Source organism: Carassius auratus, chromosome 17 (assembly GCF_003368295.1).
Source record: "Carassius auratus strain Wakin chromosome 17, ASM336829v1, whole genome shotgun sequence".
Lineage (NCBI taxonomy): Eukaryota > Metazoa > Chordata > Actinopteri > Cypriniformes > Cyprinidae > Carassius > Carassius auratus.
In genome coordinates, this window is record NC_039259.1 from 14955487 (window position 1) to 14975348 (window position 19862).

General features: G+C 40.7%; 1 protein-coding gene across 2 annotated transcripts; it reads left to right on the plus strand.

Annotated features, from left to right (window-relative positions):
- The first annotated feature begins 1755 nt into the window (after window positions 1–1755).
- Window positions 1756–18609, plus strand: LOC113117370 (disintegrin and metalloproteinase domain-containing protein 12-like). 2 transcript variants are annotated; one of them, XM_026285994.1, is made up of 9 exons: window positions 1756–2202; window positions 2343–2541; window positions 3319–3396; window positions 8280–8388; window positions 9640–9826; window positions 10670–10778; window positions 11734–11955; window positions 18006–18175; window positions 18253–18609. In XM_026285994.1, exons 2-9 carry the CDS (start codon window positions 2491–2493, stop codon window positions 18290–18292), a joined length of 966 nt encoding a protein of 321 aa, XP_026141779.1. In that variant the 5' UTR covers window positions 1756–2202; window positions 2343–2490; the 3' UTR covers window positions 18293–18609. The 2 variants fall into 2 exon arrangements, with proteins under 2 accessions (XP_026141779.1, XP_026141781.1); XM_026285996.1 differs by having other exon boundaries at window positions 1757–2202; window positions 9688–9826.
- The last annotated feature ends 1253 nt before the right edge of the window (window positions 18610–19862 follow it).

Genomic DNA, 19862 nt, shown 5'->3' on the forward strand with positions numbered 1-19862 from the left:
GATCGCTGTGGAAAAGGGGAGGGGGGCGTTGGAGCGCTTCAGCCTTGATTTATACACGGCGCTTGACGAGGTCCGACCGTGGAGCTTTAGAATGGTTGTAGTGAATGGGCGGGGACGGCAGAGAGTATGTGCTGCTCCGAGCACATCTCTCGGGGTGGAACAGTTGCACTTTAATTTTGTTGTATCCGTCATGCATGTCACACCATTTGAACATTTTGTTGATGGTTGAAAAAAGCCTATTCAGTAGATCCAGATCGCACCACTTGAACAAAAACTGCATTTCATACAGATCGTGATGCTCGTTAGGCAGGATGCGTCCAAACCGTGTGTTGTTGAGCTTTGTCTTGTCTTTACAGCAGAATATGTAAACAGAATCATTCGGTCTCTTTTGAGTATGGTCACCCACCACACGGTACCGGACATTCGGGGTCGTCCCGTCCCACTCCGCCACGTACAAAGGCTCCTCGCCGCCGTCATTCAGATCATTCCAGACACGTTTGTAAAATAGAGACCAGTCTTTTTCAGGAAATACCAGACACTCGTCTTCCCCAGCCTGAAACTCACCGAGGCCGTCGGTGGTGTAGAGCGTAACGACTCGAGTTGGTTTGTGAAATTTGTATCCAAATACGCGGTTACTACGCATCATAAATTCACCTTTAGTCCATTCTGAAATTTCATGGAGAAAACTTGTCAAACGGATGTGTCCGAAAGGTTTTCTCGGCGCCATAGTCAGGCTATTCAACATCCTGTTGCTCGGCCCCAAATCTGCCGATTGAGGGGAGGATAAACCATCCATGCTCATGTAGCTCATGTTTCCCTTTCCGGTGATGGGTGTAGAACACACCGACCCCATTTATACACCGCTCATAAATGTAATGGGAGGGGGAGAAGCCTTATAACCACACACACATAACCTTATAACTGTGATAAACTTCAAACAAGCTAACTGACACAGAGTTCAAACAACTGGCACAGACTTCAAACAAACTAACGGTCAATAGGGTAAAACTTTCTGTCAAAACCGCATGATCGATGATTGGGGAGTCTTTCATATACCGTTTTAATTTAAAACTAACAGGTCAATAGGGTAAAACTTTCTGTCAAAAACGCATGATCGATGTGTGAGAGTCTTTCATCTTCCGTTTAAACTAGCCGTCAAAACCATGATTTAGAACTAACTAGGTCAATAGGGTAAAACTTTCTGTCAAAACCACATGATCTATGCGTGAGGAGTCTTTCATATACCATTTTAATTTAGAACTAACAGGTCAATAGGGTAAAACTTTCTGTCAAAACCGCATGATCGATGTGTGGGGAGTCTTTCATCTTACGTTTAAACTAGCCGTCAAAACCATGATTTAGAACTAACTAGGTCAATAGGGTAAAACTTTCTGTCAAAACCGCATGATCGATGCGTGGGAAGGTCATAGGTTAACCCTTGAAGTCGGAAAGTTCCGCCCATCCATCATAAGGTTACCGGAAGTTCAACCTGTCAAAAGGTCAAAGGTCAAAGTCATAAATCATCATGACAGAAGCTGTATTATAATAACTACTTACAATTACATTCATTTTTCAAATTTGCTTCAGTTTTGCATTTTATTATAGTATTTCTTTTTTTTTCTTTTTGTTTCAGTTCACTTAATTTTGTTTATTTTGTTTTGCTTCTTATGCTTTGCTTTTTGTTTAGTTTTCTTTTTCAGTTTTGTTTTGTTCTGCTTTGTTTAACTTAACTAAATTTTTGATCATGTTTTTGTTTGTCTTTGCTTTACTTTTTGTTTTGCTTGTTCTCCTTGTTTGACACAACATTGTTCTGTTTTGTTTGTTAAACTATTCCTTTGCTGCTTTGTAACTTTTTTCTACTTGCTGTTATAGTGCCAATACAGCATACATAATTAAACTGTAGAAACAGTGACTGACACGGAAATAACAATTTTCAAACAAAAGAATAATAAAATAAAGAATGATAAGTGTGAAATGAAGAATAGTATTGCTTAAGGTTGTCCTGATTCATTCATATTGCTTGCTGTCTGATTATTAAAAGATGGCCCATCAAATGTTGTAATGAATGTAATTTTATTAATTTATTTTTTGCCATGACATTATTATTCTGCGACAGTGGCATCCCCATGGTTTTGCATGTAATCTTTTGTCACTATTAATTACACTCTCTGCTCCTCACAGATGAGTGAGAGGGTGTGAAAGGTGAGATTACCTCAAGACAACACAATCTGCTTTCTGGTTTTCAGGCGTTTTTTCATCTTTTCCCATTTATTCAGTGTAAAAACATTTAGCACTGTTGTTGCATGCTCACTCATTGTATTTTGTCTGTGTGATTTAAACAGGGATGCTAGGTGTGGGAAAATTCAGTGCCAAGGAGGTGCCAACAGGCCTGTGATCGGAACCAATGCGGTCTCCATAGACACAAACATACCTCTGCAAGCGGGTGGGCGTATTCTGTGCCGTGGAACACATGTGTACCTGGGTGACGATATGCCTGATCCAGGACTGGTATTGGCAGGCACTAAGTGTGCTGAAGGAATGGTACGAGAATAAATCATCTGGTAGATATTAGTTGTGTCATCAAGAAATTATGCTAGTGGTTTATCAGCAGGCTGAGATGATATTTGGCCATTTTATTTTCCATATGGTGTTTGTTTTGTTAAAAAAAACCTCCCCAATGTATCCATTTTAACATCCACATATTAATTTAGGCTATATCGGTGTATAATTATATTATATTATATTATATATACAAGCACTATATTATTTGAGAAAAAAAACTTAAAAGATCATTAAAAAGACTAATTTGGATAATTAAACAGACTTTCATGATTACTTTAAACAAAAAGAAAATCACTAAATTATTATATAAATTATTTTATTCTAAAGAAATGTATCAGTTGTTTAGATAAAGTAAATTAATTAGGATTGTTTTGTTCTTTTGATAACCCTAGTTTTTAACAGTGAGAAATAAAATCCATATCTGCATATAAACAAAAATAATAATAATTCATTTGCACTTTATTTTACAGTATTGCATTTACATGTACTTACAGTGTACTTACATAAAGAAGTAATGATAATATATTTTGACTATATGGGTTAAGGTTAGGTTTAAAGGTATGTTTAGAGTTATTACATAATTAAAACTGTAACAGTAATATATATATATATATATATATATATATATAATACTGGCTATTGGCATTAATTTGCCACCCTGGCCCTTACAAAAAAAAAAAAAAAAGGAGTTAAGTCCATTAAGTCTTGTTTTTTTCTTAACCTGCAGTTCTCTCTGTCTCTCTCTCATCATAACAGATGTGTTTGAACAGGCAGTGTCAGAATGTCAGTGTCTTCGGAGTGCACAAGTGCTCTGGGAAGTGTAATGGAAGAGGGGTAAGGTCGCTTCCACTCTGTCAGTTGATATTTCCTCAAATCTGCAGGAAAAGTTTAACCTCTTTAATTTCTCTGACATTAATTATCAGGCATTAGGCTCAGATTTGAGTCGGGAATGCTGATAGTAAGTCAGCACAAATTATTGCCCTGTGCTGAAAGTCTTGCCTTTTATAAAAATGTCAGTTTCATTACATTATAGCTGTCTGCAAAGGGGACAGCATGTGCCCATAATAGCACTTCACCAACTAGGCCCACATACTATAACTTTACTTGAACTAGTTTACTGCTATGGATGAAATAACAGTTAAAAGCACAGTTAAGACACTGATTCTGGACTAAATTAGATCACAGTGTAACCTTGTGTCAGTCATGGTCTTTCCTGAAAGTTTGATACATTAAATATATATGATAGTTCACCCAAATTAAAATCTGTCATCATTTACTAATCTTGTTGTTTTGTTGTTTGACCCGCATGACTTTCTTTTATTCTGAAAAAACAAAACAAAAGAAGAATGTAGCAGAATGTCCAAGCTGCTCTTCTCTTTGCATTGAAAGTGAATGGAGATCAGAGCTGTTAAGCAACATTTCCAGGGCAAGATTCTTGTAAATTACTGTTCCTCACACAGTGTCACGGTTTTACGCTGCCTGAAGGAATACGGAGTCGAGGATAAACGGAATAAGGCTTTTAATATATCCAACACAGGGGATATCCAACATGGAGCACAGAGGTAGACACACGTAAGTAGCAAGTGCAAACGAAGACCCGACAAAACAGAACTGAAAGGACAAGGCTTAAGTACAAAGGATAATTGGGGAAACACAGGTGGATGGAATCATAAATTAGCAGGGACATGGAACACAGGAGGAAGAGAATGGACACACCTGGGAACTAATCAAACACGGAAAGACAGAAACTGGGTCACGGGCAAAAACACATTAAATGAGTCCAGGTGTGTGACAGTACTCCCCCTCCCGGTAGGTGCGTCCTCGCACCGTAGAAACAACAGGGGGAGGCGTAGGTGGGAACTTGGGAGGAGGTTCCGGTGGAGGACGGACTTCCAGGAGGGGGCCAGCAGACAGGGACCACAGAAGGAGGAGCCAAGGAGGAGACGACGGAGGAAGGAGCCAGGGAGGAGACAGGAGCAGGAAGAGCCAGATGGTCCACCAGAGACCAGCCAGGACGGAGATCCAAGGTGGAGTCGACGGCGGGAGGAGCCATGGTGAAGGAAGGGTCGACGACACCAGGGGGCCGACAGGCGGAGACTGCACCGGTGGGTGAGGAGCCCAAGATGGAGCAGCACAGCCGCAGAGCCAGGGGGACGTCGAGGTTCCGGAGGGCCTAGGTGAAGCAGAAGGCTCAGGCGACCAAGGCGGAGGCAGGGTCCTGGCAGACCGATGTGGAGCCGGAGCGACCGAGGATGGAGGTGGAACCGGAGGGAAGGAGGAGCCTGACAGAGCCGGAGGGATGGAGTGACGAGGTGGAACCAGAGGAGTGGAGTCCCGAGGCGGCGGATGGTCGACGACTGACCAAGGTGGAGCCGGAGGGATGAGGGAGCCCGGTGGAGCAGGTGGGATGACAGGCCACGGTGGAGACGAGGGAGCTAAGAGCCAAGGCGGAGCCGCTGGGTCGAAGGACCGAGGAGGAGTCCAGGGCTCGGAGGCTGGAGGCGGAGACAGGGCCTTAACACGCCAAGGCGGAGCTGGAGACTGGCAGTCCAGCGGCGAACCACCGCGCCCCGATGGCGCGGACTGAGGGTGAGCTGCGGGACTGACTGGCACCAGCAGGGATGGCGAGGAACTGGCTGGTCTAGGAGGAGGAGAGAGGAGAAGGATGGGAGGAAGGACAGGAGGATCAGGACTGGACGGAACCAGCGAAAGAGGAGTAGAGGGACCAGCAGGTTTGAGAGGAGGCGGGAGAGGGAGGCTGGGAGGGAATACAGGAGACACAGAAGATTCAGGGCTGGGCGGAACCAGTGGTGAAACAGAAGATTCAGAGCTGGGCGGAACCAGCGGAGACACAGAAGATTCAGAGCTGGGCGGAACCAGCGGAGAAACAGAAAACTCAGGGCTGGGCGGAACCAGCGGAGAAACAGAAGATTCAGAGCTGGGCGGAGCCAGCGGAGATACAGGAAACTCAGGGCTGGGCGGAACCAGCGGAGAAACAGAAAACTCAGGGCTGGGCGTAACCAGCGGAGAAACAGAAAACTCAGGGCTGGGCGTAACCAGTGGAGAAACAGAAAACTCAGGGCTGGGCGTAACCAGCGGAGAAACAGAAAACTCAGGGCTGGGCGTAACCAGCGGAGAAACAGAAAACTCAGGGCTGGGCGTAACCAGCGGAGAAACAGAAAACTCAGGGCTGGGCGGAACCAGCGGAGAAACAGAAAACTCAGGGCTGGGCGGAACCAGCGGAGAAACAGAAAACTCAGGGCTGGGCGTAACCAGCGGAGATGGAGCAGAGGAAATGACTGGAGGAGGTAGGAGTGGGAGACTGAGAGGGTATACAGGGGAATCAGGGCTGGACGGAACCAGCGGGGAAACAGGAAAATTAGGGATTACCTCCATAGACCAGTCCATCAGATCCAGAACTTGCTCCATATGACTTTCAGAGACTGTATCCGGCTCACCCTCAGTCGCAGGAGTGTGGGCAGGGCTTTCCTCCACGCCCTCGATCTCCACGAGGACTCCCACGATGCACGGTGTTGCCGGCTCACACACCTGGTCAGTCGCGCTCTCGAGTTCCGGCTCCCTGTCAGTGGATGGCTCGGGCTCTGCGGCTGCGGTGGGCTCTGGCTCCGTGCGTCGTGATGGTGGCTGGCTGGTCTCCGGGTTGGGAGTGGGGCTGGCGAGGTCCTCTATGGGGCAGACGGTGAGAGATGAGCCATTTCTCGCCAGAGTCCACTCCACGAATGCGGCGAAATCCTCTCGAGGACCATCTTCGGACGACAACGCTCTGCACTTGGAGTTCAGGCTGGTGTTGTAGAAGGTGCAGAGCGCGCCGTCCGGGTAGCTGGTGGCATTAGCTAATAGGACAAACTGTCTGGTATGGTCCTCGAGAGAACGTCCTTCCTGCTTCAGCAGGAGGATGAGGAATTCGGGACGATAGAGGGGATCCATAGACACTAAGAAAAGAAAAGACTGTGAAAAAACAAAAGCAAAACGGAGGGAAGAACACGCAGTTTTCTATTTTCTCTTTTGAGGTCGGGTCTTCTGTCACGGTTTTACGCTGCCTGAAGGAATACGGAGTCGAGGATAAACGGAATAAGGCTTTTAATATATCCAACACAGGGGATATCCAACATGGAGCACAGAGGTAGACACACGTAAGTAGCAAGTGCAAACGAAGACCCGACAAAACAGAACTGAAAGGACAAGGCTTAAGTACAAAGGATAATTGGGGAAACACAGGTGGATGGAATCATAAATTAGCAGGGACATGGAACACATGAGGAAGAGAATGGACACACCTGGGAACTAATCAAACACGGAAAGACAGAAACTGGGTCACGGGCAAAAACACATTAAATGAGTCCAGGTGTGTGACACACAGCTTACATGTCATATGTCCACTTTTATGTCCCTTCCATATTATAGAATATTGCAGCTTGGGTAGTCTTCAAAACTTCACTTTTTATGTTTCAAGGAAAAAGGTTATAAAGATTTGAAAGAACATTCGAGTGAGTTCAGATTTTGGAGAAACAATTTTTTCACTCAATCATACCGTGGTTCACCTTTGCGGCCACAATATTGTTTTCCCAACATGCTGGGTGACTTGAGGCTTGTCTCAGCTGTTGAAGTACTTCACAATCAATCTCTGTCACTCCAATAAGGTTATATGAGTCATATTTAATTCATTTGTGTACCATTAAAAGAGCCATTTATCATGCACATGCACTCTTTTGCCAGAGGACTACTAAAATGCAATTGCCAAACGCTGTGGACAAGAACATCCCCACGCTGTCTTTTGCATTTGCACCCACTGTCAGCTCTGGAGGGCACGTGTGCAAGCGTGTAATGTTTATATTATTTTCTCTTGTTATACGCTTCCTAAATTGGAATTTTTATATCGTCTGTAGGCTATGCAATTGCATCCATTTTTTCTCCAATGTCTATTTCCTTACTGGAGCTGTGCTGCAAGATGAACTGATCATTGTTAATAAAGATGTTAGTAGCACTGTCAGCATCCTGGATGCTCCAACTGCTAGTTGTTTTTAGGCCAGATCGAAGCCTTAAAGAACCAGACCTAGAACAATAGAAGACCACTAAATACTGAGACCAATACTAGACCCCTTAAGCCCCACAACAAACCCCTCAAGATCTTAATTAATACTAGACCACTAAGGCTATTGGTTTCTAGTTTTGAGAGGTCTTAAGATCATGTCCACAAAATCAAGACTCAATCTCATTAATCCTTGAAATTTAAGAGTCTGTCTGCGGAGAGGGTCTGTTTTTTTGTTTTTTTAAACCATCAAGCATCCAAGAAAGTTGGATGAAGTGTCAAGAGTTTGAGAGTCTGAAAAGTTTCCTCATGTTTTTTTATGGCGGGAAAGACATAGCTGCATCTTTCCTTTTTAGAAGGCAGACATCTAATATTCAGACTGATTTAAGCATCAAGTGACATCAATCAACTTATGCAGCGACCCCTGACACATATCCTGATGGAAAAATTTGATGCATTTTTGTGCAATTGGAAAAATGTTGCCCTTGAATGCAACACTGAGCAGAGCATCCATGAACTGAATGCTCATGAGGAGATTTCATACCATTATCCCCCAGAATTCCTTAAGCATTGAACAACGGGATGTTGTTGATAATGTCCGGCAAGAAATTTGATCAGGGGCATTGAGCTGTGTGTGGAATTAATGCCAGTTGCTTTATGTTTACAGGAATGCAACAACAAGAAGAACTGCCACTGTGAAGCTCACTGGGCACCTCCTTTCTGTGATAGGGCGGGGTTTGGCGGCAGCGTCGACAGTGGACCAATGAGACAAGCCGGTACAGTGATGGACAACTGCACTTTTGAATTAACTGCTACAGCAGTATGCATTACACTAACATAGCATGACTTAATGCAGTGCTTATATGCTCCTTTCCAGTCAGAAACATACTCTTCCAAGCAAGTATGCAAACACAAAATTATTATTATTTTAATTTTTTTTTCAGAAATAATTTGAAATCAAACAAAATTTCACAAACAACTCTACACAAAAAAAATGAAACAAAACAGCAGTTTTCTTAAACCTTTCATTCTTTTTTTCTTTTTTTCTTTCTTTCTTTCAGAAACAACTGAAAAAGAAATTAAGCAAAATGATGGAAATGACCATGCTTTACTTTAAAAAAAGTGTAAAAATTTACAAACCGATTTACATTTCTGCATTTAGCAGACACTTTCATCTAAAGCAAATTACAAAAGAGGAACAAAATGATTTGTATGCACAATGGCAGGGTTTATAAGGTCATTATTATTATTTTTTAAAAGTTATTTATTTCAGAAAACAACTCTACCCAAATAAATTAAACAAAATGATGAAAACGACCATCCGTAATTACAAATAAATGACAAATTTACAAATGTATTTACATCTATGCATTTAGCAGACACTTTCCACATCTAAAGCAAATTACAAAAGAGGAACAAAGCAATTTATATACACAAAGACAGGTTTATTAGACAACTGTTATCATTTTTTTATTATTTATATATCAAACAAACATAAAAAAAAACTGACTATTAAAGAAGCTTACACAAATGCCTGATATAATGTCTATTGAGAATGGATGCAAAGATGCATACATTACATTTTGCATACCTACTGTAGTAGCGTTTCTGTTTGCCAACATGCATAGAGTATGTTTGGACCTCCTTGTCCTCATGCATTCAGATGTTCCGACAGTACCTCTTGAGGAAGTGCACTAGCTCTAACCACTTTCATCCCCTCTGTGACAGCCGCACCGCAGGTAGAACAGTGCAGCCTGAAAGTACAATGTACTTACAAACCCATTAAACGATTTTCCAGTGGAAGAGCATAACAGCATTGACAGGACACGTCATTGATTTACTGGTGGAAACCTGAAGCACTGCGTTTAGATGTCACTCAGCAGACATTCAAGAACTTTGAGACATCTTGTAAAAGCAATGCAGGTGGAGACACTGAGGGACGTTGATCCATTCTTTTTCTTTCTAACCTGACTCTGACTTCTTGTGTTTTCCCTCTCTGTGCCATTCTGTGCCGTGCTGTACAACAGATGTGCGAGTGTGTGTATTAATGTGCGTGCTGTCCTATGTGACAACAGCTGACAGCAGCGCTGTGGCCGTGGGCGCGCTGGTCACCCTCCTCTGTTTGCTGTCGGCGGGACTGATTGTGTGCCTGAAGAGGAAAGCGTTGGTTCGGATGCTCTGCATCAATAAGAAGAGCGCCATCCAAAAGCTCAGGTACTGAAAATGGTGCAGTTTCCCCCAGCGATAGTTTCCAAAATATGTTTGATCCTGGATTCCTGCTGGTTTCCATCCAGGGACAACAAAAGTCCCTTGAGTTTTATTGAAGCTTAAGGGAATTAAGTTTCAGGTTCAGTTTAAGTTCATATCAACAGGAATTCGGGGCATAATGTAGTTTTGCACAGAAAATCATTTTGACTTGTTCCTTGAAAAAGTAAAATTCATGGTCACACACTTTCAATAGAAGTAAACTGGGCCAGCATTCCAGAGGGTTTAACAGTCTAAATTGTGAAGCTTGTATTTTTGTTAAAGCACTTGAATTATTCAGTAAAACCCCGATAAAGCTGTCTAAATCACCCTTTTGAGGTGAGAATAGTTTTCTTTGTGGATGAACTTCTGCGTTACTTATGTCATTCCTCTGGGTGGAGTATGTTATCTCCAAAAAGTCCTTTTCTAGTATTATTGAGTGTTTTGTGCGAAAGTTATGGGGGTTAGTGGGTTAACATGATGACATTTGATGCTTAAACAGGGAGCGTTAGGTCAGTATTTGATGGAGTTTGAGGTCGAGAACATTTGTTTATGGAAGTCTCTTATACTCACCGCATATATTTGATTGTATTAATTGTTTTTTAATATTTACTGCCTAAACTTTGTTTACTTACGTTGTACTTGCCTTATTTTGAACATGATTTTTGCTTTTTAAAAATAATTATGAGCAAGTAAAATGTGTGCTCTATTCGCATTAGAGTTTAATAAAAAGGAGTCATCCCTACTGTAGTAATTATATTCACCATAACCTAAAACATGAAAGTTTTTGAAAACTGTTTCTTAATTTTACAGATCAGTAGGGCGAAAGCAGACTCCCAGCCCCCCGCAGACACAGTCAGTGTTCAGGGTCTCGCCTCAGCACAAGCCCGCCTCTTTACCTTTACACTCCCGCTGTGACAAGGTAAGAGTGATACTCTACTCATCATCACGGACTCAGGCACACAACATGATTAGAACGTCCAAAATATGTAATAATATTTTAAATAATAGTAGGTAGTGGATTATATATTTTCAATATGTCTTATCCAAAATGATTTGCCTGTTTTCATTAGTACAATTTCCTTACAGCTGCATTTGTCTAAATGTTTTTTTTTTAATAATCATACTGAACTGAATCAAAGCAGACTGTTTGTGACCAAAAAACAGATTTTATTATATATGGTATGATTTTGTGAAGAATGGTAATGAATATTTATTTATTTAAATGAATATTTAAACCCTTATTATCAACAAGCACTTACAAGATATTTTATTAAACCTCAAATTCCATAATTCATCACTTCGGTGTCTGTCCTGCCCAGTGAGGAGCAGATGAGGTCAGCTCACTCGCAGAATTACTATGCCTGTCCAAGCCAATCCATCCCTTGCTTTCTGTGTACACGGCATGAGACTTAGGTGCATAATTGATTTAGTCTCCAGTATCGACCATCAAAGAATATTAATGAAGTCCAGATCTTCATCTAAAACCTCAAAGATTAATTTTGAAGGGTTTCTGTTTTAATTCAGTCTAATGTACTTGAGTAGCATAACAATGTCATGATTGAAACTGTTTGTTGGATTTTGAAGCCTTTGTTTGCTCAGACCTCAATGTGATTGGGCAGCTGCCAGTGAAGGGTGTTGGTAAAGTAAAGCACTGACTGATTGCTCCATCTGGGTATTTTAAGTCTGTGTGCCATGCCACAACAGCATGCATGAATACCTTTATTATAAAAGAGGACCTAAAACAGTATTGAATTGTGAGGCAGCATATGCAATAAGATGTTTAGATTGTTTGCTCAGGTTAGCAGTAAGAAAAGCGGTAGAGCTCGTATTGCATTCTTGTATCTTTATTTTCAAGAGCTGTCTGTTTTCCACAGATGTCTCATCACAGCTCGGAGCCTCTCCTTCCTCCGCACAACTTCCACAGTTTGCGTCGGCTGCCTGAATGTCCCACGCGCTGCCAGCCCGTCCACATTAGCCACCCCATGCCCATCACAGGTCTGCAGCTTCACAGGACTCTGGTGTCACACACACACTCGCCAGGCAGAGCGGCAGGCTTCCACACACTCCCACGCCAGCTGCCCTACGCTAACATCCAGGTAAGTACTTTCACCATGTACCAGACATCCAACCCTGCAAAAACTCACTTCATGAAGTAGCATTTCTACCCCAATTGAGCTGGCCTCAACATGTAGTAGTACATCAATCAAGTAACTCCTTAATGTAAGGAACATTGGCACCACAGCTGCTTTCCCTTATCATTTGCTTTTGCTTAATTTCCCACTCGTTCAAAACCAACATACACAGGTTAATTCAATCCTGCAAAAGTGATGTAGAGTTTGACAAAATTTGAATAGAAGTGGTCAAAAGAGACAGATTCAAAACATATTTATTACCAGGTGATAACTGTAAATGCATCTCAGCTGGCAACCTGTGATTGAATTTTCAAAAATGTACTTTAATACCCTGGAAATAAGGATGTGGGTGTCAGAGAGCTGTTAATAATATGCGTGAGACTGCTGGTACTTTTGTAAGAGCTAGGATATCTGATGTAGGAGCAACACAAGTGTTTTTTATTTGAAGAGCCACACAGATGGGAAATTTACCTGTATTACCGTGTATGATGTAGCTGTCCATCAGTGTAAACAATGTGCAAAGTAATTAAACCAAAAAGTACACAATTTATAAAGTTAATGGCTTCTAAAGTAAGGAGTCGACTCTGAATTGCTGAAACGAGTCGTTATAGATTTCAAATATTTTGCCCATCTCTATGTACGTCACTAGGGACACTTTGCATAATAATCTCCGCCTACCGTCTTGAGAGAAACAGAACTCTGACCTGCCCCCCCCCCAACAACCCCCCCCCCCCCCAACACACAGACGCTCTGGTTGGTGTGATAGCATCATGTCGAGGAGACAGTGTGTTTTTAATTGTAAAGGCAAGTTTGTTTTATTTTCACTGCCAACGAATGAAGATCAGAAGAACCAATGGCTAAAATTCATTTTTACCACAATACCAGAGCAATACAACAAATCCCTTTTGTTGTGTTCACAACATTTCACTGATGACTGCTTTTCTAATCTCGGTGAGTACAGCGGGATTTTCAAAGCGTTTGGTCATAAAAGAGGGTTCATTACCAACTTTATTTAGACCAACGAGCATCTCCGAATCACAACGCGAAGTATGATTATGAAGTTATGTGTCTGTTTTCTCCCGAGCGTCTTATCAGTATGTGTGCTGTCTGCAGCCTGTCTGCGCTGATCGTCATGTACAAACATGTCATTAAAATGAAGTGTAACTCCGTGAATACTCAACGAAGAGACATGAGAGAGATATCTATAGAAAGCTTGACATGTCTTATTTAAAACGAAACAAGTACTGCTGAAAACAGATATTCTGTGATAAAGTAATCCATATGAAAACAACACGATGTCCCTTTTTCACGTCTCCCTTCATTATATGTGTCCACTCCCCGCGCTGAACACGCTATTCAGATTCAAACTGAAGCGCGCGGCTTGAATACACCCACACAGAAGAAAAAGCAGCGAGACTGTTCAAGTTTTTTATTTTACTGTTTGCTTCGCGGTGAGAGGAATAAGACATAATTCACCCAAAAAGATGCTAACGCATTGTTTACCATGAAGTTTTGTGCGGAACAACCAATCAAAACTGACTATGTTAGTTGACCAATCAGAACACAGTATGCTACCGAAAAGTGGGGTTTAAGGAAACTGAATCTTTTGAACAGCTTTGCGCGAAACGTTTGGGGATCTCTGAGAATTGAGGTAATTTTAAAATGATATTTTGACAAAATGACAATGTTTTTTAACCTTGGATGGATTTAAACCTATTGTACAGGACTTATAAACAGTGATAGGAAGCTTAGAATTTTCATCTTACTGGCTCTTTAAATAATTTAAATAATACACTAAATAGAAAAAAAAATGTCTGGTGCAAAAAGTTTTAATATAATATAATGCAATACAATAAAAAAATGCACAATTAAATATCCATTATCAACATATATACTGACATTAAAAATATATATGAATATTATCGGATCAACTTAAAAACAGTGTCATGTAGAATCAATGCTTTGTCATGTAGTTCCTGATTAGTACACAATGTGAGTATGAACATTATGTACCAAATAGAATCACATATTCATTTTTTATGAATTGGCATTAGAATTGTTAGCCTGTAATCACAAAAAATATAGCAGAAAAAGGCTTGTGGGTCAGGAGGTTTTACCATAAGTGCCTGTTTACCCAGAAAAGTAACTTAATAGACTGATGTCTCGCTCACGTCACACATCTTTTCCAGCGTCTCTTGCATGTCCTTCTAAAAACACGGCACTCAAAGTTAAAATAAATTAAGACCCGTCTTGAGTCCTTTTATCCCATTCCAAGTTTTATAATGAAAAAACGTGTTCTGTGTAAATGACCCCTAAGACTGCAGCTGATACAACTTCATTGGTTGAAAGAGACTGACAGATGCAGAAACCAAGTGGAGGTTTCTGCACTTTCCATAGCCGCACACAGCACATACATTTCTAATATGAAGTTTCCATTTGAAGATAAACAAAGACAAAAAATATTAAAGTGGGGTAGACAGAGCGGGCGGAGGAGTGAAAGTGATACAGCGAGAATGAGATTGGACGGGTGCATGAGAGCTTTCCTGTGAGATGGGATGAGAGACGCCCGTGTGTGAAGGTATGTGGTTTAGACGATAAGTGCTGCTCGGGGACGTTGGCAGGATATGCTATCAGACAGCATGAAGAAGAACATCTGTTGCTTTAAATCTCAGCTCGACTTCACGGCACTGCAGTCAACTAGCTGTGGTTACATCCAGCACACTGTGAAAGGCTCACCCCAACGCGACTCTATATACATGCTATAAAAGTGCAAGATGGGTATTTGGATTATAACACATATGATAACACATTGTATTCTAAAATATGAAACCCAAAGGTTGATCCATGAGATAGGTTTACTAGATTCTCTTTATAAAGTACTATTAAGGTTGAAATTTTGAGGTAGGAGGCTGTTTGGTTTTTGCCCGTAGGGTAAACATGTTACTCCAGAGGAAAGATAATATCCTAAATATACAACCATCTGTGACATGCTGTTTTGTTTTTTTGTTTTTTTCAATTACAATATAAGCCGAGACATTATACTTGAATAAATGTAAACTATAAACAAAACGAACATGCTAGCATTGATTAAATCATTTACGAACCTTGTCTGCGCAGTCTACAATCATATTCTAAAGCTCATAAACCTGTTAAATGTCACAGTATGTGCAAGGATACCACAAAGGATGTGACTTGTAAAATACTGTTGACATGGAGCTCCACACATAGGAATTACATTAGAAAACACATAACAAGATCCTACTTTTTACAATACAGCTATGCATTTTTGTACCAAAAGTGAATTCCTTGCCCCATAGACGTGCATTGTAAATTCATTACTGTATTTTGCTACAGAAGCTGCATATAGATTATGCCACGGATTCTGTCTTGAAGACGTTTTTTGCTCCCCATCAGTTGCCTTTCGTCAAAAAGCCTTTCAGAGCTCACATTCTGTAGCTGTGCCACACAATACAGGCTACTGATACATTGAAGTTAGCTTGGCTTATATAATGACCTCATTGAAAGTATTCACATTAAACCCTTTAACATATGAAATCACCGTGGTTTGTTTAGTGCTCTCTGAGTGCCCTTTTCTACTTGACTGAGTTCACATTAATTTGGGGAGCCATGAAACACTTTCACCTCTTACGGTGTTCTCGCAAATTGGCCTCATGGCTCGACACACCGCCGTGCACTCATGATTAAAAGGTCTTGTATTGCCGTAATGACATTGCTTTCTCTAGGATGAGGGTTTTGCAGGAACGTGTCACTTTTCTGTACAATGGCTGTTCCAGAAAGACACAAAAATGGATTGATTTTGTTGTCTCAGCATTTTGGATTAGTCAGTTTCTCCAGTGTTTTCCACAAAACAAGGCTGAACAGCTGTGAAAAGGTAACAGCTGTATGCCATGACCTCATCCTCTGAGTAAATTGGTAACACACAATGACCTCTTGACTTAACATGGGGTGAATTGGGTGTTGGGGATGGGAGTGCTGCACATTTTGTTTTGTTATTCTGCATTGTTGCCAGCAGGGTTCACCAGGACGAGGAGTGTAATCACAGCTCCATCTAGTGGCATTAGTATAATATATAGTATATATATATATTAGTGCTGTCAAAATTAGCGCGTTAACGCATTCGATTAATTTGAAATATTTAACGCGTTAAAAAAAAATAACGCAATTAACGCGGTTGCAGTTTTTTTTATTTCCAGTTGTGGCCTATGTGTGTTCAACGTGCAAAGAAATATGGATAAGACCAAGGAAGGACTTTTAGACGGAAAGTTTCAGTATAAAACTCTGCCGGATTACTCTTCAGTCTGCCACAAGAAACATTACTCTTCATTTAGTCTGCCACAAGAAACAGCAACATTAAAATCATGAACTCAAATGTCATTGTTTAAATAAAAAAAAAAAACAATGACTGTAACAGTGCGTAAATCAGACCTTTCTGTAACGCTTACGTTAATAAGCTTAAACGAAAATAAAGAAATAATTGTGTAGCGGAGTATTTTTTGTAAACAGTGCCGCGAACTGTCAATCACTCCTGTGCGCGTGCATCACTGTCCTCCTCAGCTGCAGCAACTTGCGCTCTCTCTCTTCATCAAGCTTTAAAACAAAAAGGGAACAAAAAGATCATATTGTCTTTGTGCATAGGCTATAGATTAATTAGATAAATGAATATCTAAATTTGTGCCTTGCCGTCTACGGTATTTTTTTAGAACTTAGAAAAAAGATGCTGCAGCCAATGAACAGCCAGCGGGGGCTGCAGGACGACTCAACCTCCGCAGACAGTTTTTAATGTTTATCAGACAATAAATACTCAATATTTTGCTTTAGTATAACTCACAACGAGTTTCACACACCTTCTCCGGCCACGTTGAGTTGTTGACACTTAACAGTGGGAAAAGCGACACATGCGCTATTCACTTGTATAACTTAAGGGTGAATGGGTAATGTAGTTTCTGCTCTGGGTGGGATGAATTAGCAAGCTTGCATTGTGAAGGGCGCTCTGAAAATCGGCAGTGCAGGTAAAAGATTAAAACCTCCATTAAAACAGATGTCCAAATGAGCGTACCGGTACGCTACAAGCACGTTCTGGGCGCACAGAGAGGTGGCGGTACGCTCAAGAGCTATATTTGGAAGTACCGGTGTGTACTGGCCCACTTAAAGCACTGGCAATGACTATACTTTGGAATTTTTTTGCAGTCCACTTAGAATTCAACATGGAAATCATTTTTGTTTTTTATTGGCATTGATTGTTTTGAAATTCAAATGGTACTTACATGCCTGTGTTTTTATTTCTTTAATAAATATGGCTTTCAAGCCAACAGTTAATTTGGAGGATATTGATGGTTTATTGCAGGTATGTTGTTTACATGAGAAAATCTGTGTTACAAGTTAAACAAAAATTCCAATAAACAATCATATTTTGAATTTAAATAGTTTCTTTGTCTTGAGTTTACATTAATTATTTACATTTTACATTTACATATCCAAAAAGTTTCAGTCTTTCAATTGCGATTAATCGCGATTAATCGCGATTAATTTTAAAAAATTGTGCGATTAATTAGTTAATTTTTTTTAATCGATTGACAGCACTAATATATATATATATATATATATATATATATATATATATATCTATGACAGGGGTTCTAAATTCTTTTGACTCAAAACTATGTGTGTGTGTGTGTGTGTGTGTGTGTGTGTGTGTGTGTGTGTGTGTGTGTGTGTGTGTGTGTGTGTGTGTGTGTTATTAAACATATTCAGTTTATTTATGCATGACTCACAAATGTGCATCACATAAAGTTTTATGTTTTGTGTAATTTAAATAGATATTATTGAGGTAAGATTACAGTTAGATTGCTTTAATATATAATTCATAATTTAAATACTTCAGTACTTTAAGTCATAATGTGGTCATAAAGGTCATAAAGGTTGCTGGGACCCCCTGGTCTATACAATAGTTTAAATATGTGTGATAAACCAGGAAATTTGTCTTCTATCTGTAGGACCACGACAAGCCCAGTCCCCCACAGAAACCACTTCCCGCAGACCCCTTAATCAGAGGGCACGGGGTGGGTCGAAGCACATCTGCAGCGGGAGTGCGGATACCTGGACCTCTAGCCATCCCGATTCCAACTGTACCACGACCGCCTCCTGCCATACCACTGCCAAACAGGTCAGTCCCACTGTGATACTGCGGGCAAAATCACATATTTATGGATGAAAACTAACTGCTTTTTTGCTACATCGTAGGCCTCTTCCCAGATTACCACAGCCCTTTTATGATCACTGACACATGGACACCACAGCACTGGGTGAATTTCACCAGCATCTGAACACACTTGTTTGCACTATGAAAACTCTGTTGGACCAAGTGACCACCCCTGCAGAAACTCCACGGAGGGTCTCACAGAGAAGAGGGCTGCCCCCGACACCTTGGTGCTCCGCCTCCTCAGAAAAGGTGTTAGTTTGTCCTCGCTCAGGTACTGCAGAACTATTTAAGATGTATATTTATTGTGAGGAGGAAACTACGTGCTGTGCTTGACACCTTTTTTACTGTCTGACAGTTTTTTGTTTGGTTTTACATGTTGAAAATAAGCCGACCAATCATGTTTTCCTTTTTTAAGTGTTTTTATTCAGTTTATATTATGGTAAGACTTAGATTGGTGTTGTGAAGATCAAAAAAGGCCTGCTTTAAAACGACGCGGCATGTCTGGGATACTGGAGTACAAGCAACATGAAGTCTAAATGTTTAAACACAGAGCGCTGGAATCAGTGCCACTGAGTGCAAAAAAATCTGTAATAATTACTGGATTGATGCATGATGATAAATGATGATGTCATGAAGGAGGAAGTGATGTGAGACAAACCAGTTGACAAACCAACTTTTCGGGAACTACAGTACCTTAAAATCACATGTGCTTGAGCAAGTGCAGTGCTACAGTATCTGACAAAGCAAGAATCGCTATTACTATTGCTACAAATTTAGCCCTAAGCATTCAGCTTTGTTTGTAATGATACCTCAAATTATGCGAGGAGAGATGTGCTATATAAAAATTAATCAGCCAAAACGGAGTTACATCAATTAGGGCTGAGTCGTCTAGAGAAGAGAATATGCATTGCAGCTGCATAGCAACAGCTTGTCCAGTTTGTCTACAGAAAATGAAAAAAATCCAGGCAGTATTTATAGTTCAAACACTTGAGAGGTTGTGATGTTCATTTTTCCAACATGCTTTGAAGCATTCAGAGAAATACCAGCGGCAACACAAAATATGTAGTGACACCACAGACCTTAAAATATGTCGGAATAGCAGATCAGCATTCCCACTGAGCCATCAGCATCCAGCAGCTGTCATGTCTGTCATTATGGCCTTGTTGTGCTGTATACACCCGTTCTGTGAAATATCTTCCAATACTTGAGGCTATAGATGTTGAATTTTCTGTACTGTATTTCTTGTATCATTTTTGACAGTGTACACAACCAGTCAAAAGTTTAGTGTCAATGGAATTCTCTTTCAAAGAAATGAACACTTTTATTCAGCAAGGATGCATTCAATTGATCAAAAGTGACAGTAAAGACTTATCAGTAAAAATTTCTGTTTCAAATACAGTATTGTTCAAAATAATAGCAGTACAATGTGACTAACCAGAATAATCAAGGTTTTTAGTATATTTTCTATTGCTACGTGGCAAACAAGTTACCAGTAGGTTCAGTAGATTGTCAGAAAACAAACAAGACCCAGCATTCATGATATGCACGCTCTTAAGGCTGTGCAATTGGGCAATTAGTTGAAAGGGGTGTGTTCAAAAAAATAGCAGTGTCTACCTTTGACTGTACAAACTCAAAACTATTTTGTACAAAC